Genomic DNA, 26,535 nt, shown 5'->3' on the forward strand with positions numbered 1-26,535 from the left:
AAGATAGGTCTTCCCAAAGATTGGCAATGGGTTTTTTTTCCCATGGTCATCATTAGACTTTTAATTCCATATTTTTATTGGATTCAAATTTCACCATCCAGTGGTGGGATTTGAACCTGGCTACCCAGAGCATTACCCTGGGTCTCCGGAGTTCCGATACCACTACATCACTGCCTCCCCTAAATTCCCCACTGGATGGTGTCGGTTTGTCTCACTGGGGACGTCACATTCAAACAAAACCAGTTTTCTTTCCACTTTTCTGGCCTTTATTTTTAACTGAACATTTGAAATATTCTGATGAAGCCGTTAACATTTTAATGGAGAGTGTTGACAATTCACAGAGCAGCATTTCCCCTGAGAGTGCCTGAAGACCATGGCAGGGTTAACTGTGAGGTACCCATATATCTGCCTGCAAGACCCCCTCCTTTTCCAAGGGTGCAGCAGCTATCTTGAATAGAAACAGGTATGATTCAGATACAGTATTTTACTTTTGGCGGGATGTTGTAGTTAATGAAGGTGAGGGATGCTGGTAGTGGGGAATCAAACACAATCCTTTTACTGGGATCCAATAAAATCACACACAGCTTGGTTGAACAGTTCAATATAGAATAAAACTCTCTCTCTACACTATCCCCATGAAACACTCCCAGGACAGGTACAGCACGGGGTTAGATACAGAGTAAAGCTCCCTCTACACTGTCCCCATCAAACACTCCCAGAAGAGGTACAGCACGGGGTTAGATACAGAGTAAAGCTCCCTCTACACTGTCCCCATCAAACGCTCCCAGGACAGGTACAGCACAGGGTTAGATACAGAGTAAAGCTCCCTCTACACTGTCCCCATCAAACACTCCCAGGACAGGTACAGCACGGGGTTAGATACAGAGTAAATCTCCCTCTACACTGTCCCATCAAACACTCCCAGGACAGGTACAGCACGGGGTTAGGTACAGAGTAAAGCTCCCTCTACACTGTCCCCAACAAACACTCCCAGGGCAGGTACAGCACGGGGTTAGATACAGAGTAAAGCTGTCTCTACACTGTCCCCATCAAACACTCCCAGGACAGGTACAGCACGGGGTTAGATACAGAGTAAAGCTGTCTCTACACTGTCCCCATCAAACACCCCCAGGACAGGTACAGCACGGGGTTAGATACAGAGTAAAGCTCCCTCTACACTGTCCCCAACAAACACTCCCAGGACAGGTACAGCACGGGGTTAGATACAGAGTAAAGCTCCCTCTACATTGTCCCCATCAAACACTCCCAGGGCAGGTACAACATGGGGTTAGGTACAGAGTAAAGCTCCGTCTACACTGCCCCCATTAATATGTCTCAGCTATATTCCCTAAAGAATGTCCCTCTATTATTCCATTTTATTCCATGACATATTTTCCACATCCCAATGCATTATATTCTTTAAATAATCACAATGGACAAAATATTCTGCTGAGTATTTAGGGCACTGTGCTGGGAATTGCACTGTGAGCTCCCAGCACGTGGATCTCCCAGGAACATGGAAGTGTCGATTCTCAGTACAATCTGCTCTTTAATGTCTAGCTGAATTGCTGCTTCAAACCCTGATGGTGAGTCACCTTTTTCAGTCAGTGAGATGAAAGCCCTCAGTGTCCACTTAGTATGACTGAACAATTTACATCCTAGAACATTCTCAAAGGTGAGCCACCAGTTTACAAAATCAAAATCACAGGGGAAATGCCTCTCGCTTTCATCAGTAATTGTTGGTGTCACCGGTAAACGTGGGGTGTCTGTCCAGCTGCATTGCTATGGCATTGTGTTGTGTTTATCTGTAAAGCTGAGGTTAGAGGTTAAAGGTTGGAGGTCAGCTTGTTTGCGGTTTATCGTTTATGCTTGAAATAGGCTTCCACTGAAAGACAAAAGAAAAGATTAACTAAATTGAGGAAGAAACCCACTCAGGGCAGTGAGTCGCACAGTAATCACTTCTTTGTGTCTATTTTTCTTCTCTCTGTTCTATTTCCATCCAACTTCCTTGAGGAAATGACAACCCAAGTGGACGATTGTTGGTGTGAGAGACGAAGATGTGGTTTAGCTCCTCCCCTCAATGTAACTCCTTCCCTAGTGCAGCTCCACCTCAATGTAACTCCTTCCCCAGTGTAACTCCACCACAATGTACCTCCTTCCCTCAATGTAACTCCTTCCCCAGTGTAGCTCCACCCCAATGTACATCCTTCCCTCAATGTAACTCCTTCTCCAGTGTAGCTCCACCGCAATGTAGCTCCTTCCCTCAATGTAACTCTTCCCTAAGTGTAGCTCCTCTTCAGTGTAGCTTTCCACCAGTGTAATTCCTCCCCTCAGTATATCTCCATTCCATGTGGCTCCTCCCCCAATTTAGCCCCTCTCCCAGTGTAGCCCCTCCCCCCAGTGTAGCCCCTCGCCTCAGTGTAATCTCTCCCCTAGTGTAGCCCTTCCCACAATTTCACTCCTCTCCATGCAACTCCTCACCTCAGTGTAGACCCTCCGCCAGTGTACCTTCTCTCCCAGCAAAGCCCCTTCCAACACCCAAAGACCCGACATTGATCAGGAACTAGCTGATTTCTTACCCCCACCCCACCCACCACCCTTGTCCAGGGTCCTGGAGCTAAGACTAATGCTCCAATAACAAAAACAAAAATAGCTGGAAAAACTCAGCAGGTCTGACAGCATCTGCGGAGAGGAACACAGTTAACATTTCGAGTCCGTATGACTCTTCATCAGAACACAATAGTTGGCCCGACTCTGTAATTTGTTAATTCATCACAGGCGGTATAGTATGGCTCCTGGGATTTTCCTGTTCCGTGTGACATAGCACCACCAGTGTTTATAAGATGCAACTTTCATAGCTTGCTTAAGCTGGGGTGGAGTGCGAAGGAAAGTGTGGGGGAGGGAGTGTGCAGGAGAAAGAGAGTGCAGGGGAGGGAGAGTGCGAGGGAATAAAAGTGAGGGGGAAAGAGAGTGTGAGAAACTTACTTGTGTATTCTTGGGGTGACATCTGTTGACTCATCACTCCGTTGAACACGGTTATCCAATCCCGCTGCTCACTTTCGGTTTCGCACGTGAACAGGAATTCCCTGTCCGGTGTTACTATGGTGATTCCATATTGCCAGTTCGGGTTACCCTGGGCACCAGGGGGAAGCCCTTCTCTGACCAGGTACCCATTGTCACTGCTGCCAATGAAGACCTCGCCTTTGGCAAATGCATCCTGTGAAGATATCGCACATAGCCGCTCTTTAATGCTTTCTCAAGGTGATGGGCAGGCGATTTCAGGAGTTAGCACGTCACCTGTTATCCAATTAGTCCCACTCCACCCCCTACTTTTTCTCCATCAATTTTTTTCCCTTTCAAGTATTTATCTAATTCCTTTTTCAAAGTTACCACTGAATCTGCTTCCACTGCCCTTTCAGGCAGCACCTCCCAGATCACAGCAACTTGTTGCGTAAAAATAATTCTCCTCCTCTCCCATTCTTTTATCAATAATCTTAAAGCTGTGTTCAACCCTCCTGCCACTGCAAATGGCTTCTTCTTCTTGAGCAAATACGTCATGATTTTGAACACTTCCATCATATCTCCCCCTAACCTCTGCTGTAAGGAGGACAATCCCAGCTTTTCCAATTTCTCCATAGAGTGGATGGCCCTCTTCCTTGCCACCGTTCTATTAAATCTCCGCACCCTCTCCAACGTCTTGGCATCCTTCCTAAAGTGCGGTGCCCAGAATTGACCATAATACTCCAATCTTACACCAGTTCCTCAGTGCGATTCCTGGGCCCAGAGTACATGACGTGAAGGCTTCAGCAGTCTGATGTGGCACTAAACTGAATACACAGCACAGGAAACCATGCAACATCCTCTTTCATACAGGAACCAAACCTCGGTATTTGCCTGTCTCACCATTTGAATTACTGTAAAAACTCTTTCACTTTGCTTGCTATGCAGCATTATAAAATATCTACACCCCAGAACAGGCCATTCAGCCCAACTGGATTAATGTTGGTGGAGATGTTCCACACAAGCCTCCTTCCCCTCTCCTTACCTCCTTTCCATTCTGTCCCACAACCCTCTAAACCATCCCAAACAATACAGCCCAGTTTCCTTTTGCCCTCCATCATGCCACTTGCTTCCCACGCCAACCATTGTGTGGTCTCCCTGTGTGAGTTTCCCAAGTTAGTGCCGGATTACTAGATGTGCAGCAGGTGTGAAGCCAATGGGAGCTGAATTGAGGGCGTTACAAAATCTTTCACACATCACCCTTATGATCAGGAAAGAGAAAAAAAGTGAAAATGAATGAGTTTGAGAGAACGATCCAGTGCGAGAGGGTGAGGAGTGAGTGCAAGGGAGATAGAGTGAAGAGGGAGAAAAAGATTGAGAGTGACAGAATGTGAGTGCGACTGTGTGAGAAAGCAAATGCGAAAGGGTGCATGAGAAAAGAGTGAGAGTGATAGTGTAATAGAGAAAGCAGCTGTTAGCGAGAGTGAGAGAATGCAAGAGAAGGAGAGAAACAGAGTTTGTGTGAGAGACCAAGAGAACGATTGAAGTGATTGAGAGAAAGCGAGTATGCGAGCGAGAGTGTGCTACAGTGAAAGAGTGAGAGAGAAAGTGAATGTGAGAGTGAGTGTGAGAGGGAAAGTGAGTGTGAGAGAGTGAGAGGGAAAGTGAGTGTGAGAGAGAGAAAGTGAGTGTGAGAGAATGAGAGAAAGTGAGTGTGAGAGAATGAGAGGGAAAGTGACTGAGAGAGAAAGTGAGTGTGAGTGAGTGAAAGAGAAAGTGAGTGTGAGAGAGTGAGAGGGAAAGTGAGTGTGAGAGAGAGAAAGTGAGTGTGAGAGAATGAGAGGGAAAGTGACTGAGAGAGAAAGTGAGTGTGAGAGAGTGAAAGAGAAAGTGAGTGTGAGAGTGAAAGAGAAAGTGAGTGTGAGAGAGTGAGAGAGAAAGTGAGTGTGAGAGTGAGAGCAAAAATGAGTATGAGAGTGAGAGCGTAAGGGAGTGATACAAAGACTGTGCAAGACAGTGAATGTGAAAGGGTGATACAGAGAGAGATTGAGAGCGAGAAAGTGAATTTGAGAGTAAGGACGTGCGAGAATGATTGAGAGAAAGTAAGAGAACAAGTGTGAAAGTGAGACTTCCTCCTTTCATCTTGGACTACTCGAAGCCTAGTTTTGAATGTACATACCAAAGGGTCTTTGTAGTACATCAGACGCCGGTGATCTAGTGTAAACCATCGTTTCTTGAAACCTTCAGTTTGCTATAAGCAAGAAAAAATGAGAGCTTCAGATTAGTAGCATTTTTTAAATTAGTGTTCAACACATGTTGATGTAGCTGAAGGTGGCTCACACAACACTTAAGAGCCCCATAGACTGATGGAGTGACTGCTGATGTTTATCATTGTGGTCAGTATTAGGAGGGCAAGAGTTTAACCAAAAGGAATAATTTACTCCCAATAGTGAAAATTACACCAGCCTCTGAGTCAGAAGGTCGTGGGTTCGAGTCCCAGCCCAAAGGCTTGGGACCATAATCTGGTCTGGGATTCCTAGTGCACCACTGAGGGAATGCTGCACTATTGGAGGTGCTGTGTTTCAAATGAGCTGTGAAGCTAAACTTTCTGCCTCTCAGGTGGAAATATAAGATATCATGGCCACTATTTCAAAGAAGAGCTGGGGAATTCTCCCTGGTGTCATGCGCCAATATTTATCCCTCAACCAACATTAACTTCCTGTTGATTACCACCTATTGCATTGCTTAGCTGATGAATCAGTGCTCCTCCATGTTGAACACCACTTGGAGGAAGCACTGAGGGTGGCAAGGGCGCAGAATGTACTCTGGGTTGGGACCTGAATGTCCATCACTAAGAATGGCTCAGTAGCACCACTGCTGAACGAGCTGGCAGAGTCCTAAAGGACATAGTTGCTAGACTGGGTCTATTTTAGGTAGTGAGGGAACCTACAAGAGGGGAAAAAAAATTTCACCTCGTCCTCACTAATCTACCCGCCACAGATGCATCTGTCTATGACAGCATCGGTAGGAGTGACCACCGCACAGAACTTGTGGAGACCAAGTCCCATCTTCACATTGAGGATACCCTCCATCATGTTGTATGGCACTACCACTGTGCTAAGTGGCATAGATTTTGGACAGATCTAGCAACTCAAAACTGGGCATCCATGAGGCGCTGTGGGCCATCAGCAGCAGCAGAATTGTACTCAACCACAATCTGTAACCTCGTGGCCCAGTATATCCCCCCACTCTACCATTACCATCAAGCCAGGGGATCAACCCTGGTTCAATGAAGAGCGCAGGAGGGCATTTCAGGAGCAGCACCAGGCATACCTAAAAATGAGGTGTCAACCTGGCGAAACCATGACACAGGACTACTTGCTCGCCAAGCAGCGGAAGCAGAATGCTATAGCTAAGAGATCCCACAACCAGTCCTGCTGCACAACCACTTGTGAAAGGCGTTAGACACTGGGGATGGCCTGAAAACATAAAAGGTGCTATATAAATATACAATCCATCCTTCTTTCTTTTTCATACTTGTGAAATATTTGTAACTTCTGTCTAACTGTATTAACTAGTGTTTTGAAAGATTGCAGGTTAAGTCATTGCCTGTGCATCTTTTGTTAAAGAAATATTCTTTTGTGGATGTGGGTTAACTTGTTGCCCATCCATAATCGTCCTTTGAGCACAGTTAAGAGTCAACCTCATTGCTGTGGACCTGGAGTCACATGTGGGCCAGACCAGGTAAGGTTGGCAGATTTCCTTCCCTAAGGGACTTTAATGAGCCAGATGGGTTTTTACAATAATCAATGATAGTTTCATGGTCACTATTACTGACCATATTCCAGACTTTTATCTTTTGGATTCATTAAATGAATTTAAATTCCACCAGCGGCCATGGTGGGATTGGAACCCATGTCCCTAGAGCATTCACCTGGGCCTATGGATTACTAGACTAATGACAATACTACTATGCCACCATCTCCTGATGGAGGCACCTAATAGAGGGAGCTAGTCATTGAAGTGATGCTAATAATCATTGACATGCTCACAGGCACCTGAATCAAAAATACACCAAAGGGAAAGGAATTTAAAAGGAATTTTCTTCAGAAGCTAGTTCCACATTGCACACTTTTGTATGTGTGTGTCTGTGCGTGTGTGAGAGACAGAGAATCTCGGTTTGCTGTGTTCTCCAATCTCATGAATGCACCTTCCTAATTTCACTGGGCAACACTGAGCCCTTGCAGATTTGCTGTGTGTCTGAGTCCAATTCAATGGCTGTGGAACTCCAACTACAACAGGAATACCTGATCCAGCCTAGGCCAAGGGCCCAGTCTAACCCTGGTCTCGGAGACTGGGCTATTGTTTGAAAATAATTCTTAAAAAGAGTTGAAAATGTTCAACCCCGTGGCACGCCTCTTAATCACCTTTGAAGTGTTGTTAATGTAGAAGGTGGCAGCCATTTTGTGCACAGCAAGATCTCAGAAAGAGTAAAGTGACCAATGACCAGTTGACCTGTTCTTTTTTGCGTGGTGCTGGCTGTGGAAGAAATGGTATTCAGACTCCCAGGCACACTCCTTGCTCTTCCAATGGTGCCATTGGATCTTACGGATCTTCTTTAATGAGCAGAAAGGAATTGTGGGTGGTGACAGGGCATGCCCCCAGTTCTCCAGATAAACTGCGAATTTCTGAAGGAAAAGTGCTGCTTCCAATCGCAACAGTAAATGTGAGTTAAAACCAATTAGGATAACTATTGCGTCTGTGCTTACAGCTGGTGATTATATTTTACCTGCCTGCTACTAGGCGGGATGTGTGTGTGTGTCTGTGTGTGTGTGTGTGTGTGTGTGTATGTGTCTGCGTGTGTGTATGCGTGTGTGTGTGTGTGTGTGTATGTGTCTGTGTGTGTGTATGCGTGTGTGTGTGTGTGTGTGTATGCGTCTGTGTGTGTGTGTGTGCGTCTGTGCAGGTGTGTGTGCGTCTGTGTGTGTGTGCGTCTGTGTGTGTGTTTGTGTGTGTGTGTGTGTGTGAGGTAGCTCAGAGTCATTTTGCAGCTCTGGCTTTGAAATGATGATGAGATGTTGGACTCTTACCTTGGGTCCTGTTTTCTCCATGTAACCTTCCTTCAGGAAATTCCTGGTCAGTTTGTGCTTTAGCTGTGAATGGAATTATGAGCTGGTAAATAAATTAATCAAATGCTAAGAGGCATTGCACACCCAGGCCCAGCATACGTTCTGAAAAATATATATGGAATTTTAATTTCCTCCAAACCAAAGTGTGTTACATGTTCCATTCCCTGGCCAATGCCTTGGGCTGAATCAGACAAGTATAGAATCTACACGAGCAGTCCATTCAGCCTGACTGGTGTACTTAATCCACATCATCCTCTTCCCACTCTAATTACCTATCCACATCCTGTCCCAATCCCTCTATTGCTTGCTCCCTCATGTGTGCACAAAGCCCTCCCCTTAAACGTATTAATGCTACCTGCTTGCTCCATGAGTTCTTCCCATTCTTGGTGCACACTCGTGTGTATGTCCCAACTACAGCCACACACCCAGATCCAGTTAGGATAAAGGTCTATTGGTAACGTTACTGGGCCAGTAATCCAGGTGCCTGGACCAGAGCCTCAGGGACACGAGCTCAAATCCCATCTCTGGGGGGGAATTTAAAATCAATTAATAAATAAATCTGATTTTTTTTTTAAAAAAAAGCTAGTCTCAGTAATGAAGAGGTCTCATGATGCAGTGGGTAACATCCCTATCTCCGGGCTTAGAAGCTCTGGGTTCGAGTGTCACTTCAGGGCTTCATGGCCAAGGAAGGTGCGCTCATAATGTGTCCAAACAGGTTGCTTATCAGCCTGTAAATCCTTCCAATACGCCTGACGGCGGGTGGTGGGAGTGGGAAAGAGTTCCCTGGTCAGCCATACTGCAGAAGGCAACGACAAACCACTTGCCATCATAATCATGGACCAATCCAGTGAAAGTCCGTGGTCGCCAAAACCCTCTTGGGACATGTGACCTTAAGAAGGGGGAGTATCAGTAATGGTGACCATGAGACAATCGAATGATGTAAGAAACCCATCTTCTTCACTCGTCCTTGAGGGAAGGAAATTTGCTACCCTTATCCGGTCTGGCCTACATGTGGCTCCAGACCCATGGCGATATGACTGACTGCAAACTGGCCCACTGGTCCTCTGCTTTGGTCTGGCAAGGCATTCAGTTGTATCCAAGTGCTACAGAAAAGTCACAGCTCATGAAGGCAGCTTACCAGCTCCTTCTCAAGGGGCAGTTGGGATGGACAACAAATGCTGGCCTAGCCAGCGACGCCCACATCCCGTGAATAAATAAAGAAAAGGAGCTGTTCTCCAGAGAAGCTGAGAGAGTGAGTGTTCCTCTGTGGAACGTGATGAGCTCATTAAACCCAGAGCTATCCAGCGGAAATCTACATTGATGTTTCAACTCTTCAACTGTACATTGGTGGAGCTTACCTCATAGTCACTCGCTCCCGGGAAAGCGACTTTTAAGTAATGAAACTGGACAGCACGAATGGCGTTGAACCAATCCACAATTTCCTGTTGGAGAAACAAAAACAGGTCTAATTAGCCAAGGGCTCAGCCTTTGAATAATGAACGCATTGAGTTGCCAACGCTCCAGGATTGCCCTGGAGTCTCCAGGAAATGAAAAGCAAAACTCCAGATCAGAGGTGTGGGCAAACCTAGGAGAAAAAAATCATAGGCAGTGTGTTTCTTTCACTTTCTTTGAAGACTTTCCATTTATTAATTATAAAGGTGTGGGGAAATACAACAACAACTTGCATTTTAAAAAATATATTCTTCCCTGGGGTGTGCGTGTCGCTGGCAAGACCAGCATTTGTTGCCCATCCCTAATTGCCCTTGAACTGAGTGACTTGCTAGGGCCACTTCAGAGGGCAACTAAGAGTTGACCACATTGCTGTGGGGCTGGAGTCACATGTAGGCCAGACTGGGCAAGCATAGCAGATTTCCTCCACTGAAGGGCATTAGTGAACCAGGTGGGTTTTTTTACCATTACTGAGACCGGCTTTATATTCCCGATTCTTTATTAAATTTAAATTCCACCAGCTGCCGTGGTGGGATTTGAACCCATGTTGCCAGAGAATTAACTGGACATCTGGATTACTAGTCCAGTGACACTATGTCACCATCTCGCCAAAGACAGCATCTTTAGCAGGAGCATGATAAAGCACCATTTGATGGGAAAAATAAAGGGCTGTTTGATTAACAATCAAGATTAACCCAAAGATACTGTTACTTTCTTACTTTGCTCATGGGGTGAGGGCATCGCTGGCTAGGCCAGCATTTATTGCCCAGCCCTAATTGACCTAAGAGTCAACCACCTTGCTGTGGGTCTGGAGTCACATCTAGGCCAGACCAAAACAGAAACAGAAATACCTGGAAAAACTCAGCAGGTCTGGCAGCATCGGCGGAGAAGAGCACAGCTGACGTTTCAAGTCCTCATGACCCCTCTTGAGGGGTCATGAGGACTCGAAACGTCAACTGTGCTCTTCTCCGCCGACGCTGCCAGACCTGCTGAGTTTTTCCAGGTATTTCTGTTTTGGATTTCCAGCATCCGCAGTTTTTTGTTTTTATCTAGGCCAGGCTAGGTAGGGATGGCAGATTTCCTTCCCTAGAGAGCATTAGTGAACCAGATGGGTTTTTATGACAATCAGTATTGGTTTCATGGTCATCAGTCCAGTTTTTATTGAATTCAAATTTCACCATCTGCCCTGATGGGATTGGAACCCAGGTCCCCAGAGCATTACCCTGGGTCTCTGGAATACTAGCCCCAGTGACAATACCTGTATGCCACTGCCTTTTCCATTGGTTATGGGATGACAGTGCATCAAGAGGGTGAATCAATGGCAGGAGTGTAGGATGGGGTGGTCTGAGGTGGGAGGTCATGTGATAAAACCTCCAGGAACACCGCCAATTAGCGTTGACAACCCCAAAGTGCTAATGCCACCAGCTGAGGGACTTACTGTAAATTTGACACCAGATTGATCAGTCACTCAGCTCCCTCATTGTTACTATGGCTTCTGACACTACTTTTAATGTAGCAAAAAAGACTGGCACAAACTTCACTGATTTCGTCCTGGTTCCTGAACGCTCACATGATGGAGAAATAGGACCAGGTGAGAAGAACGAACTTGCATTTATATAGCGCTTTTCACGACTTCAGGATGTCCCAATACACTTTACAGCCAATGAAATATTTTTGAAGAGCGACCACTGTTATAATGCAGGAAACGTGGCAGTGAATTTGCACACAGCAAATGTTAATGACCAGAACATCTCTTTTAAGTGATGTTCTTGGACGGATAAATATTGGCCCAGGCCAAACTATTCTTTAAAAAAAAGCGCCACGGAATGTTTTTATGTCCACAAACGAGACCTCAGTACATCTGACAGTGTAGCACTCCCTCAGTGCAACACTGGAGTGTCAGCCTGAGTTTTGTGCTCTGAAGCAGGTCTTGAACCCATGGTCTTCTGTGTTAGAGGCGAGAGTTCTACCAACAGAGCCACAGCCGACACTGAAAGGGTTTTGCTCAGTATTTGAAAGTGGGGCGTGAGTGTTTAACGAGTGCCCTTGTTCAGTGACAAAAAAATAGAGGTTTCAGTTTGTTCACTTCAGAATCTATTGGACACTTTCTGTGATGATAATGGTATTGAATTAAAATGCTTAACCTGTAACTGCTTTTCTGCTTAAGTGGAATATGTTCTCAAGGGCTGTCTGTGCTGTTCCTCTGTGGTTAAGCTTTGTTCTGCTGTTGGAAGTTTGATGGGAAATGGTTGTGGATCATGATGAGCTTATTAAGAATAAATTGGGACGCTTCACTTAACACAGAAATGTACTCATTAAGCAGTTTAGTCTGGCACTGGTATTAAATGACTTGACATGAGTTCCGTGTAACTAAAAGTCACTGCAAGTGCAAAACCTATTCTACCCCTCAATCTCGTCCCCTCATCACCTGAAAGCTGCTCCATTGTGCGAGCTACTCTCCAGTACCTTCCTCAAATGATCTACACAGTGGAAGCAGGATGTTCAACCAGGGAACCCATCACAGTAATATCTTTATAAATCTGGCTCAATACCCTCACACATGAGCTGTAACCCTGCCTAACCTCCACTCCAGCCCGAGGATTTGTGGAGGGGGTGGGGTAGTGTGGGCTGGGGGGCAATATGGTCATTGAATCCAAATGTCAAAACCCAAATTGTCACTACTTTGAGGTTGATTAACAGTTTGCATTTATATAGTGTCTGTCACATAGAAAAATGTCCAAAGGGGCTTCACAGGAGCCTCATCGACCAAGATTCGACACCAAGCCATAAAAGGTCAGGTGACCACAAGCTTGGTCAATCAGGTAGGTTTGGGGTCTAGGGAGGGAATTCCAAAGTTTGGGGGCTTGGCAATTGAAGCCAATGAATGCCAGTAGTGGAGCAATGAAAATTGGGGATGTACAAGAGGCCAGAACTGGGCGATCATAGATATCTTGAAGGGCTGTGGGGCTGGATGAAATTGGAAGGGTGAGGACATGGAGGGATTGCAAAGCAAGGGTGAGAATTTTAAAATCAAGGTGTTGTTGGACTGGGAACCAGCAAACACAGGAGGTGACGGGTGAACGAGACTTGGTGTAAGTTAGGATACAGGCAGCAGAATTTTGGTTGAAACTAAAGTTTATTGGAGATGGAAGCTGTGAGACCAACTAGGAGAGCATTGGAATAGCAAGTGTAGAGGTCACCATGATGTAGATGAAAAATAACTGAGTGCAGATTGGGGATCTAACCTTGAGCTTACTGAATCCTATAGATCAGTTTTTTTCACACACGCCAGCCGACTAGTACAATTTTTTGAGAGAACATTCAGCTTATTTTCCATTCTATGTACATGGAAGTGCTTTGTGCTGACTTGAACGGAGCAACCTGTAATTACTCATTTCTCTAAGAAACAAGCTGAAACCTGCTCCAGGTCTCTGCAGACCACTACAAGAATTCTATCTCTACTTCAGACTGACTAATTTAAACAGTGTGTGAGACATACATTTTTTTTTGAGGAGTGATTACATAAATTGGGCATGTTCTGACGGGAAGAGAGAAGCTTTAGAAGGGATATGATTGCTGTCTTTCTTTTCAAGCTTCTCAAAAACTGGGATAATGTAGACAGTGACAAGCTGCTTCACTTTATCTGGAATAGTGCATCCAGAGAACACAGCCTGCACTTAAAGGGGCTAAGTACAAAACTGATCGGTGGAAACAATGGCGAGGATTTTTTGGTCCCACCCGTGATGGGAATTGGCGCGGGCAGGACCAGAAAATTTGGAGAGCAGCCAAAAGTCCTTTGGCGGGACTGGAAAATCCCGCCCAATATTTCAGTGAACGAATGGTCACTCCACGAGGCAGGTTCACTCAGAAGGCCCCGGGAGCTGTTAGCATCGATTCATTCTTTCTGAAAGTAACATAGTGGGATCGAGCACGTGAATAATTTGAGCTATGATGTGGTGACTGGAGCTTGGCAGGAACAGGTGAGGTCGAATCTATGATTCCCAAAGTTCTCCAACACTGGGGGTTTTCCTCACCTCATACCTGGGTCTGTTGAAGACTCATCGACAGAGATGGATCACTGGGATTAGTCAATAACTCCATTAACACTGGATCCTGTGACTACAGGATGGGAGAAGGCAAACGATGGACCATGGTTTTCTTTTGTCTAGAAATTCCTCCGCTCTTTGGTTATGGGTTCAATTTGCACTCTGGGGATTTGAGAACATAATCCAGGCTGATACTCCAGTGCAGTACTGTATTTGAGGGAGTGCTGCACTGTTGGAGGTACTGTTTATCAGATGCGAACTTAAACTGAGGCTATATCTGCCCTCTCAGGTGGATGTAAAAGATCCCATGTCCACGGGAGTTTTCTCTGGTGACCTCTCCTCGTGGCAAGGCCTTACTGGCTGTTCAAGATCCCTTTGGCATTATATGGGGAAGCGGAAAGAGTTGTCCCACTCTCTCAACCAACACTCCTCCTTCAACCAGCCAACATTAAGAATAAATCGTTCATTCATCTCATTGCAGCTAGGAACTTACGAGATTAATTTGGCTGATCCACTGAGTGAAGCCTGGCCACAGCATCCTCACTAGATGCTTCCCACCTCCCCCCACCCCGCAATTCCCCCTCCCCAAATCCTCAGCTATCACATCTCCTAGGATAGGATAGGCAAAAAAAGAAATGAGAAACAATAGCCAATGAGCAGGAAAATTCCTCTGCAACTCCCTCAGGTTCTCATATTTGGGTGAAAGTTTCTGGCTTGAAGTGGCTGTCCAGTTTCTCTCCAGGATGGTCACTTCAATCCAAAATGTTATGCATGATATGAACTGCTTTAAGACTTTCCCAATTTGAAAGGTCTCATTTTGGTCAGTCTCTCCAGTGTTGACCCTCGGGGGTAATCAAGCTTCTTCTACAGAGCTCTGTTTTACCTGACCACCACTGAGAGGAAGTAGTGACTTGGAATGAACTGCCAAAGAATATTTCCCTGGATTAGTGAAACCCCATCTCCTGACGTTGGGGTAAGGTCGGAAATCCCCAGTTGGAAATGGTCAAACATTTTAACACCTTTGAAGCTTGACAGAGACATATTAGATTTATGAGTGTACATATAACATAAAATATACATTACAGTAACAGGCCATTCAGCCCAACTAATCTATGCTGCTCATTATACTCGGCACGAACCTCATATGTATATGAGGGTATATCTACATACAGAGATATATAAATAGAGAGAGAAATGGAGAGAGGGAGTGAGAGAAACGTGATTATTTTTAATTGCAGAGATTCTAAGGCATAGAAGATTCATTAAATGAGAACTACGTGGGATGAATTAGTCTCTTTAACATGCATCTTATTCCCTCATAGGATTATCTTTAACTCTGCTTTTTAATGGGCCTAATTTGTTTATGTAAATTGAGTCCAGTTAGCACAAATTCTCAACAAATATTTCAAGTCTCACAACTTCTCTTTTTTAAAAATTTACCAAGGAAAGTGTGGGCATATCTTGGCTGAACTCCAGCTCAGCTGACTCTCTTGCCTGAATCCTATCTCACTCACCCATCACTCCAGTCCTTGCTGATTCCCATTTACTCACAACATTGCCTCCTTGTGTTTACATCTCCACATTGTCTTTCCCTTTCCTTCCTCTGCAATCTCCTCCTGCCTTAGAATCCGTCTCCACAACTGTTTAATTCTCTCACTCTGGTCTCTTGTGCCTTCTCCACTCCTTTAGCCTGGCCACAGGTGGTCTTGTCTTAAGCCATCTAGGTCCTAAGTTCTGGAATGCCCTTCCTAATCCTCTCTGCCTCTCTCTCCTCCTTTAAGACCCACCTTAAAACTCATCTCTTTGACCAAACCTTTGGTCATCCCTCTGTCATTGACTCAGAGCCTATTTTTGTCTGGCTATGCCTGTGTGAAGCAAATTGGGATAATTAACTATGTTAGACACACTATATAAATGCAATTTGTTGCTTGGTTAGCAAACCCTATCAATCTGAACTCATCAATGTTCATCTCCCACTACCCCACCATGTATAATGAGACACAAGCTATAAACATCTGAAATGAAACTCACAATCACACAATGAACCCCCACACAGATACACTGAGCTACATCACGATCTTTTCATCCGTCTGGCTCACCTTTCCCTCTTCATGGTAGACAAAAATACTCCGCGTGCTGTTGTCCTTCAGGTAAGTGATCTGAAGGCCATTGGGATTCCCAATCTTGGTTGGTTGGAAAGTTGCATTGATGTTGTCCACTTTAATCACAGCCTTGGGCTCTTTAGCCTGTGAAGAGAGGGAGGAGAATATAATTCTCCGATTTACCGGCAAATTAATGCTAACCAAAGTTACAAAGAATGCATGCAATCTCCGTAACTGCCTCCAGCCCAACAACCCTCCAAGATCTCTGCGTTCTGCTAATTCTGGCCTCTTCACATTCCCAATTTTAACCCTCCTCCATGGTGGGCAGCTGATCCTTCAGCTGTCTAGTACTCTGAGCTCTGAAATTCCCTCCCTTAACCACTCCACCTTTCCCCCCCTTTTGATCAACTGTCGTAATGTCCCTTTATTTGGCTTGGTATCAATTTTTTTGTCTCAGGGATGTTTTACTACATCAAAGACTATTAAATATTGTTATTGAGCCAGAGTAAGAGTAAATCAGTGCCTTAAGGGGGAACATGAGAGACAGTGGCAAGTTGGAGGCAATGCCAGTAATGGTTGCTATAATTGGACCGTAGTGTTGTCAGTTCCTGTATACGGTTCTCCTTCATTCATCAGTTTAAGGAACTATGACTTATCCTTTTTCCTCTTAAAGTAAAGGCTATATCATCTTTGATATTATTCAGGAAGAGACAAAGAATTTTAATTTCCGCAATGCCTGCCACAACCTCAGGACATCCCAAAGCACTTGACAGTCAATGAAGTATTTTTGAAGTGTGGTCACTGTTGTAGGAAATGTGGCAGCCAATTTGGGCACAGCAAGATCCCACAAACAGCAATGGGATAATGATCAGATCAACTGTTTTTAGAGATGTTGACTGAGTAATAACACCCCGAACTCCAGGGAGAACTGACAGCTCTTTTATGAAATAGTGGCCTGGGTGAATGCAGCTCCAACAACACTCAAGAAGCTCAACGTCGTCTAGGACAAAGCAGCCCACTTGATTGGCACCCCATCCACAAACATACACTCTCTCCACCACCGACGCACAGTGGCAGCAGTGTGTACCATCTACAAGATGCACTGCATGAATTCACTAAGGCTCCTTCGACAGCACCTTCCAAACCCACGACCACTACCATCTAGAAGGACAAGGACAACAGACAGATAGGAACACCACCACCTGGAAGTTCCCCTCCAAGTCACTCACCATCCTGACTTGGAAATATATTACTGTTCCTTCAGTGTCGCTGGGTCAAAATCCTGGAACTTCCTCCTTAACAGCACTGTGGGTGTACCTACACCACATGGACTGCAGTGGTTCAAGAAGGCAGCTTCACCACCACCTTCTCAAGGGCAACTAGGGATAAATGCTGCACCAGCCAGCGATGCCCACATCCCGTAAATGATTAATAAAAAATAATATTTTACATGGGGCCTCAGTTTGATGTCTAAAGGCTGGCACCTCCAACAGTGCAGCACTCCTTGTACTGCACTGAAAGGTCAGCCTGGATTATGTGCTCAGGTCTCTTTAGTGGAAGTTAAACGCACAACCACCTAACTCAGAGGGAAATTTGGGGAATTCTAAGGTTGTGAAAGGTGCTATATAAATGCTCCTTCCTCGTGACATTTGGGTTGAAACGATTTAGTGTGATGTGTGCAATGAATGTGTTGCCCCATTGATATAATCCTGCCTCCTAATTCTAACGAAAGCTGCATTAAGCATCATGCATTTCAAATCAATGGAACAAGAGATCCCGCAGGCTTGTTCTGTTGGGTTCCTCTGCACTTTGACAGTCCCTGAAGCCCACCGGCCATTTTCAACAACCTGCTTCCCAGCAAGCTGGATAATTGAGTCAAAAATAAATTCAGAACAAGGCTAAACCTACGTCATTCTTCGCAAAGTACTTCAGGATGCCATCGGCCTCTGACAGGACAAACTTCCTATTGAGGAACTGACCGTTATCCCGGCCACGTTTCCATAGAAACCCTTCTCTGTAACCTGAGGGAGAAATCATATGGAGACGAGATTAGTTTACATGGCAATGGAGCGACTTGAGGATTCAGGCATGTGTGGCTTCTTTATGACTTTGAACAGTACAAATCATCCTGGAATCAACCTTAACTGCAGATCAGTATAGACTGCTGCCTCTAATTTATGGTTTAAGCAACCAGATAAAACTCCGGAAGAACTCTAATAAGCTTCCCTTCTTTTAAAAGGCTGAACCTTGAAATGACTTTGCCACACCCTGAACTCAAAAATGATGAGTGAGTGTTGTCAGTTGCCTGAAGGTTATTTATTTTTTGCAAAGGAATGAATGGCTCTTAGCTAGAAATTTAAGTTAATTTAGACCCAAGGTTACTGCTTTTGCAGTTTTCTCATAGGTGAAGAGGATCACATAAAGCAATTCCCAAAAGATTGGCAAAATTGCTGAAATCGCATGTCAGAATTGCTGCTTGTGTTGTTCACTCACTAAGAGCTTGTTTAGTTCCCTGGACAGGACTCTTATATAAAATAGAGTCACCAGTAATTTAGAACTTATTGTCTTTGGTTTCTGCACACCACACACCCCTCTCTTACTTATGCCATCTTTGTCTCCTAGTCCAAAGGAAAACCATAAACTATTGAAGGTTTAAAAACTGTAAATGCTGAGAGAGAGGGGACTGAGAGATATCAGTCAGTGTACAGATATCTCCCTGAGAGAGAGGGACTGAGAAATACCAGTCAGTGTACAGATATCTCCCTGAGAGAGAGGGAACTGAGACACACCAGTCAGATAACAGATATCTCCCTGAGAGAGAGGGACTGAGAGACACCAGTCAGTGTACAGATATCTCCCTGAGAGAGGGGGACTGAGAGACACCAGTCAGTGTACAGGTATCTCCCTGAGAGAGAGGGACTGAGAGACACACAGTATACAGATATCTCCCTGAGATTGAGGGACTGAGAGACAGCAGTCAGTGTACAGATATCTCCCTGAGAGAAGGGACTGAGAGACAGCAGTCAGTGTACAGGTATCTCCCTGAGAGAGAGGGACTGAGAGACACCAGTCAGTGTACAGGTATCTCCCTGAGAGAGTGGGACTGAGAGACACACAGTCAGTATACAGATATCTCCCTGAGAGAGAGAGAGGGGACAAAGAGACACCAGTCAATGTACAGATATCTCCCCGAGATGGAGTGACTGAGACACACCAGTCAGTGTACAGATATCTCCCTGAGATGGAGGGACTGAGACACACCAGTCAGTGTACAGATATCTCCCTGAGAGGGACAGAGACACCAGTCAGTGTACAGGTATCTCCCTGAGAGGGAGGGGGACTGAGACACATCTGGTTGGTGGGTCATGGGAATAGGGTTGGAAGAAGGTGGAGAAATGGAGAAAATAGGCACAATGTTTGGGCTGAATTAATATTGATCCCAGGAAAGTGGGGAGAGCACCCCTGCTTTTCTTCGAAATAGTTGCCCTGGCATCTGTTATGTTGAGCTGAGAGGGCAGACTGGGCCTCAGTTTAGTGTCTCATCTGAAAAATGGCACCTCTGACTGTGCAGCACTCCCATTGTACTGGAAGTGCCAGCCTCGGTTTTGTGCTCAGTTCTCTATCAGAGGTGCCAATCTGAAACTAGGGTCCTAAATCTTAAAGGAAACTACGAAGGTATGAGATATGAGTTGGCTAAGGTAGATTGGGGAACTTCATTAAAAGGCATGACGGTGGATAGACAATGGCTAATATTTAAGGAACGAATGTATTGCATTGCAACAGTTCTACATTCCTTTCTGGAGCAAAAAGGCAACAGGAAAAGCAGCCCAACCATGGCTACTAAAAGAAATTATGGATAGTATTAGATCCAAAGAGGAGTTACTAGAAAAAGTAGCAAGCCTGAGGATTGGGAGCAGTTTAGAATTCAGCAAAGGAGGAACAATAGATTGATTAAGAGGGGAAAGATAGAGTACAAGAGTAAACATGCAAGGAAAATAAAAGCAGACTATAAAAGCTTCTATAAGTATGTAAAAAGAAGACAAATGTAGGTCCCTTATAGTCTGAAATGGGAGAATTTATAATAGAGCACAAGCAAATGGCAGAGCAATGAAACAATGACTTTAGTTCTGTCTTCACGCAGTAAGACACAAATAACTCCCCAAAAATACTAGAGAACCAAGGGTCTAGTGGAAAGTGGAACTGAAGGAAATTAGTGTTACTAAAATAATTGTGCTGGGGAAATTAATGGAACTGAAAGCTGATAAATCCCCAGGGCCCGATAACCTACATCCCAGGGGACTAAAGGAGGTGGCCATGGAAATAGTGGATGCATTGGGAAACATCTTCCAAAATTCTGTAGATTCTGGAACAGTCCTGGCAGATTGAAGGGTGGCAAATGTAACCCCACTATTTAAAAAAGGAGGGAGGGAGAAAACAGCGAATTACTGATCGGTTAGCCTAACATGAATAGTCGGGAAAATGCTGGACTCTTTTATAAAGGACGTGATAACAGGACACTTAGAAAATATCGACGGGATTAGACAAAGTCAACATGGATTTACGAAAGGGAAATTATGTTTGATAAACCTACTGGAATGTTTTGAGGGCGTAACTAACAAAATAGATAAGGGAGAACCAGTGGATGTGGTGTATTTGGATTTTCAGAAAGCTTTTGATGAAGTCCCACATAAGAGGTTAGTGTGTAAAATTAAAGCACATGGGACTGGGTGGGGATAACATATTGGCATGGATTAAGAATTGAATAGCAGACAAGGAAACACAGAGTCAGACTAAACGGGTTTTTTCGGAGAGACAGGATGTGGGGTATCACAGGGATCAGTGCTTGGGCCCCAGCTATTCACAATATATATCAATGATTTGGATGAGGGAACCAAGGGAAGAATTTTACAGGTGGGTACGTGCTTGAACCGATGGGGCGTAAAATCGCGCCACAAGATGTCGGGCGTGGGCCCCGATGTCATTGCGCACTCGCGTGATATTCCGCTCGGTGGGCACGCGCAGAATTAAGAGAGCAATTAAGCCCATTAACCGTGCAATTGTCTCCGATTTTTTGTGGCCTTTGCATTTTTCATCAAAAACCTCATCCGAGGGCGGGATGAAAACTCCATGATGACATAAGATAAAAATAAATTTCTCTGGGCAACATTTTTTATCAGCTATGTTTTCAGGCGATTGATTAAAAACCTCTATTTCAGCTTTTTCAGGCCAGCAGCTGTCTGCCTTCGGGGGGCTTTCTCGCAGCGCTCGCTCTGCGCCCCTCAGAAACGTCATTGCCCACCCCCCAGCCTGGCAGCGCTGAGCATTTCAGCACGCCTTTTACGCTGGCTGCCCGTTAACTGTCCGGCCAGCGTGAAATGGCGGGCGGTGGGCCGATCGCAGTGGGCAGTCTGTCTCCCGAATGCTGTCGGGCCCACCGATCGGCTGGTCAAATTCAGGCCCAAACGTCATATTTCCAGGTTTGCTGATGGTGCGAAACTTGTTGGGAATGTGAGCGATGAGGAGGGTGTCAAGAGGCTTCAGGGTGATTTAGGCCGGTTGAGTGAGTGGGCAAATACATGGCAGATGCAGTATAACGTGGGTAAGTGTGAAGTTATTCACTTTTGTAGGAAAAACAGAATGGCAGAGCATTATTTAAATGGTGATAGATTGGGAAATGTTGATGTATAAAGGGACCATAAGACATAGGAGCAGAAATTAGGCCATTCGGCCCATTGAATCTGCTCCGCCATTCAATCACGGCTGATAATTTTCTCAACCCCATTCTCCCCGTAACCTTTGATCCCTTTCCCAATCAAGAACCTATCTATCTCGGTCTTAAATACACAATTGTCCTTGTACATCAATCACTGAAAGCAAGCATGCAGGTGCAGCAAGCAGTTAAGAAGGCAAATGGTATATTGGCCTTCATTGTGAGAGGACTTGAATACAGGAGCAAAGATGTCTTACTGCAGCTGTACAGGGTCTTGGCGAGACCACACCTGGAGTATTGTGTGCAGTTTGGTCTCCTTACCTAAGAAAGGATACACATGTCATAGAGGGAGTGCAACAAAGGTTCACCAAACTGATTCCTGATTCATATGAGGAGAGATTGGGCCGACTAGGCCTGTATTCACTGGAGTTTAGAAGAATGAGAGGAGATCTCATTGAAACATATAAAATTCTGACAGGAATGGACAGACTGGATGCAGGGATGATATTTCCTCTGGCTGTGGAGGGGAGGGCGGGGTCTAGACAAGGGGTCACAGTCTCAGGATAAGGGGTAGACCACTTAGGACTGAGATGAGGAGAAACTTCTTCACTCAGGGTGGTGACCCTGTGGAATTCTCTACCCCAGAGGCTGTGGAGGCCAAGTCACTGAATATATCTAAGAAGGAAATAGATTTCTGAACTCTAAAGGCATCAAGGGGTAAGGGGAGAGAGCGGGAGTACGGCGTTGAGATAGAGGAATAGCCATAACCATATTGAATGGCGCAGCAGGCTCGAAGGGCCGAATGACCTACTCCTGCTCCTATTTTCTATGTTCTATGTTTCTCTATCTTTCAGATGAGACGCTAAACCGAGGCCCAGTCTGCCCTCCCAGCTCAACATAACAGATTCCACGAAAACTATTTTTAAAAATAAGCAGGGGAGTTCACCCCAGATTCCTGGGAATAATATTAATTCCTAAACTAATGTCATCAAATGGCCATTAACAAATTGTTGTTTGTGGGATCTTACTGTGCTCAAATTGACTGCTTCATTTCGACATCACGGCAGTGTCTACGCTTCAGAAAGTTACTTCATTGGTTGTGAACCTACTTTGAGATGTTTCGAGGTTCAAAAGGTGCTATTTGAATGCAACTTCTTTCCCATTTAAACCTGCCTCATTCTGGGTGAGTGCTCCTGACTGGTTAGGCTGTGGGATGTGTACCAGTGCTTTGGTCTGGTAAGTTACATGCTTTTAGTTGGTTAAACGCAAATGATAAGCCTTTGTTCAGCTGGTGGGGGTTGGGTCGATGCTCCAGCTGTGCCAAACTGGGTCAATGCTCCAGCTGTGCCAAACTGGGTCAATGTCCTGTGGTCTTGAGTAAATAGGGATTATTGCTGCTGAGAGAGAGAGTGCTGAAATAATAGTAAAATACTGCAGATGCTGGAAACCTGAAACAAAAACAGAAAATGCTGGAAAAACTCAGCAGGTCTGGCAGCATCTGTGGAGAGAGAAACAAGAGTTAACGTTTTGAGTCTGTATGACCCTTCTTCAGGGCTGAAGAGAAGTGATGAAATTTATACTGTTTAAGGTGGGGCGGGGCAGGTGGAACTGGATAGAAGGCCAGCGATAGATGGGGGGCAAAGGAGGGATTGACAAAAATGTCATGAACTAAAGGACAAAGGGAGTGTCAATGGTAGTGATAAGGGCTAAAAAAAAAAGGTGGTGATAGTGGCATAAAGGTAAGAAAGCAGAATGTGATAACGGAACAAGTCCAGCATCGTGTGAAAGAACAACATGGAACAAGTAACAGATGGGGCTGGGATGGGGGGAGGGGAAAGAAAAGGATAGAAGGGGAGATAAAAAAAGGGGATAAATGAATAAAAATAAGTGGATTAAAAATAAATAAAAATGAATGTAGAAAAAAGGGGATTAAAAAAAGGGGGTGAAGATGGAGGAGAGAGTTCATGGTCTGAAGTTGTTGACCTAGTGTTAATGTTGAGTTCAGAGAGTTTGGCCTGGAGAATTGGCGACAGAATCAAACTGAAAACAAGTCTAATTAACACCTCTTCATGGGAGAAGCACTGAGAGACAGTCGGCACCACATAGATAACTGGTCTCTCTAAATTCTATGTGGCAATTCTGAGGAATGAAGTTCCTCTTTACAAAAACTGCACTAATTTCAGTAATATTACTAGGCGGGTTGATTAACTGATAAGACTGTGGCTTCTAAAAGCTGTAACTAAAAATGGACAGTGTTTTGAAAGATTGAAGCACGCTCTGCTGTGCTAGCCAGTCATTCATTCAGCTGTGGAGGCTCAATTAAATGGCAAGGGTGCACAGAATTGGACGGCCCACAATATTCTGGTCTTTAAAAACCTGCTCTGGCTCCCTCGATCTGCGAGTTGCTGAAGCCCGTGTTTAGCCAAACCAGCAGAGAAGATGGTTCTACGGTGGGTGAATTGATCTTTTTCATTTTAATTGAGAAATGGGCCAAATTTCCCCACTTACCTGTAGCGTACGCCAGCGGTTTATTTGCCTCAGTGAAGTCCTTACGCTCGTATTTGGATCGAATCCACTGCTCTCGCAGGACCCTGCAGCACCCAAGAGAGACTGACATCAGCAATTCCCATCCTCCTGTCCAAACACCCTTCTAACTCACGTCCCCATCCTACACTCTCCATTTTTTTTCTTGTTCTCCATTGCCTCCCTCTCTTGTCCCAGCTCCACTCTATCTGTTCTCTATTCCACCTGACCTCCTCACAGCACATTTTGTTCCCCTCCATCTTCTCCAACCCACTGTATAAGTGACGCAGGTAGCCCAGTGTGTGATACAGTGTGTGACACAGGTGTTTAAAAATTCTTTCCCAGGACACGGGCGTCGCTGGCTGGGCCAGCACTTTTATTGCCCATCTCTAATTGCCCCTTGAGAAGGTGGCGGTGAGCCGCCTTCTTGAACTGCTGCAGTCCATGAGGTGTAGGTGCACCCACAGCGCTGTTAGGGAGGGAGTTCCAGGATATGGACCCAGTGACAGTGAAGGAACGGCCGATATATTTTCAAGTCAGGGTGGTGAGTGACTTGGAGGGGTACTTGGAGGTGGTTGTGTTCCCTTTTATCTGCTCTTGACTTCTACGTGATAGAGTCACGGGGTTGGAAGGTGCTGTAGAAGGAAGAAGGGTAGCCTGGAATGTGGTGCAGGTAGCCCAGTGTGTGACACAGTTTGGGATACAGTTACCCAGTGTGTGAACAGTGTGTGACGCTGGTAGCCCAGTGCGTGGACAGTGTGCGACGCAGGTAGCCCAGTGCGTGGACAGTGTGCGACGCAGGTAGCCCAGTGCGTGGACAGTGTGCGACGCAGGTAAGCCAGTGCGTGGACAGTGTGTGACGCTGGTAGCCCAGTGTGTGAACAGTGTGTGACACAGGTAGCCCAGTGTGTGAAGAGTGTGCGAGGCAGGTAGCTCAGTGTGTGAACAGTTCAAGATGTAGGTAGTCCAGCGTGTGCACAGTGTGACAGGCAGGCAGCCCAGTGTGTGAAAAGTGTGCGTCGCAGGTAGCCCAGTGTGTGGCGCAGGTAGCTGAGTGTGTGGCACAGGTTGCCCAGTGTATTATGCAGGTAGCCCAGTGTGTGAACAGTGTGCGACGCAGGTAGCCCAGTGTGTGACGCAGGTAGCCCAGTGTGTGAACAGTGTGCGACGCAGGTAGCCCAGTGTGTGAACAGTGTGCGATGCAGGTAGCCCAGTGTGTGAACAGTGTGTGATGCAGGTAGCCCAGTGTGTGAACAGTGTGCGACGCAGATAGCCCAGTGTGTGAACAGTGTGCGATGCAGGTAGCCCAGTGCATGACACAGGTAGCCCAGTGTGTGAACAGTGTGCAACGCAGGTAGCCCAGTGCGCGACGCAGGTAGCCCAGTGTATGAACAGTGTATGACGCAGTTAGCCCAGTGTCCAGCGCAGGTAGCCCAGTGAGTGACACAGGTAGCCGAGTGTGTGAACAGTGTGAGAGGCAGGTAGCCCAGTGTGAGACGCAGGTAGCCCAGTGTGTGACGCAGGTAGACCAGTGTGCAAACAGTGTGTGATGCAGGTAGCCCAGTGTGTGAACAGTGCGCGATGCAGGTAGCCCAGTGTGTGAACAGTGTTTGACGCAGGTAGCCCAGTGTGTGATGAATGTAGCCCAGTGTGTAAACAATGCTTGACGCAGGTAGTCCAGTTTGTGAAGCAGGTAGTCCAGTGTGTGAACAGTGTGTGACTCAGGTAGCCCAGTGTGTGACTCAGGTAGCCAGTGTACCCAGGTAGCAGTGTGACACATGTAGCCCAGTGTGTGATGCTTGTAGCCCAGTGTGTGAAGCAGGCAGTCCAGTGTGTGAACAGTGTTTGACGCAGTTAGCCCAGTGTGTGAACAGTGTTTGACGCAGGTAATCCAGTGTGAGACGCAGTTAGCGCAGTGTGCAAACAGTGTGCGATGCAAGTAGCCCAGTGTGTGAACAGTGTGTGACGCAGGTAGACCAGTGTGTGAACAGTGTGTGACGCAGGTAGCCCAGTGCGTGAACAGTGTTTGACGCAGGTAGCCCAGTGTGTGAACAGTGTGCGCCGCAGGTAGCCCAGTGTGTGAACAGTGTGCGCCGCAGGTAGCCCAGTGTGTGAAGAGTGTGCGCCGCAGGTAGCCCAGTGTGTGAAGAGTGTGCGATGCAGGTAGCCCTTTGTGTGAACAGTGTGCGATGCAGGTAGCCCAGTGTGTGAACAGTGTGTGACGCAGGTAGCCCAGTGTGCGACGCAGGTAGCCCAGTGTGTGAACAATGTGCGACGCAGGTAGCCCAGTGTGCGACGCAGGTAGCCCAGTGTGCGACGCAGGTAGCCCAGTGTGTGAACAGTGTGTGACGCAGGTAGCCCAGTGCATGACACAGGTAGCCCAGTGTGGGTCATAGGTTGCCCAGTGTGTAAATAGTGTGTGAAGTAGGCAGTCCAGTGTATGAACAGTGTGCGACGCAGGTAGCCCAGTGTTCAGCGCAGGTAGCCCAGTGTGTGAACATTGTGTGAGGCAGGTAGCCCAGTGTGTGCACAGTGTGACAGGCAGGCAGCCCAGTGTGTGAAAAGTGTGCGACGCA

The 26,535-nt window shown here is 46.0% G+C and overlaps 1 protein-coding gene across 4 annotated transcripts in view; it reads right to left on the reverse strand.

Annotated features, from left to right (window-relative positions):
• Positions 1–1,192: 1,192 nt before the first annotated feature.
• The window catches only part of zgc:92360 (uncharacterized protein LOC436988 homolog), a 314,360-nt gene continuing 289,017 nt past the window's right edge, over positions 1,193–26,535 (reverse strand). For 3 of the 4 annotated variants that reach the window (XM_041177837.1, XM_041177835.1, XM_041177834.1), the window contains 8 exons: positions 23,945–24,027; positions 17,635–17,747; positions 15,724–15,870; positions 9,488–9,571; positions 8,091–8,153; positions 5,180–5,251; positions 2,986–3,217; positions 1,193–1,885 (listed from right to left, as the gene is read on the reverse strand). In XM_041177837.1, the coding sequence (XP_041033771.1) occupies positions 1,857–1,885; positions 2,986–3,217; positions 5,180–5,251; positions 8,091–8,153; positions 9,488–9,571; positions 15,724–15,870; positions 17,635–17,747; positions 23,945–24,027 (823 nt within the window). In that variant the 3' untranslated portion in view covers positions 1,193–1,856. The remainder of the gene's footprint in view (positions 1,886–2,985; positions 3,218–5,179; positions 5,252–8,090; positions 8,154–9,487; positions 9,572–15,723; positions 15,871–17,634; positions 17,748–23,944; positions 24,028–26,535) is intronic. The other variant, XM_041177836.1, reaches the window with a different exon arrangement.

Source organism: Carcharodon carcharias, chromosome 31 (genome assembly GCF_017639515.1).
Source record: "Carcharodon carcharias isolate sCarCar2 chromosome 31, sCarCar2.pri, whole genome shotgun sequence".
Lineage (NCBI taxonomy): Eukaryota > Metazoa > Chordata > Chondrichthyes > Lamniformes > Lamnidae > Carcharodon > Carcharodon carcharias.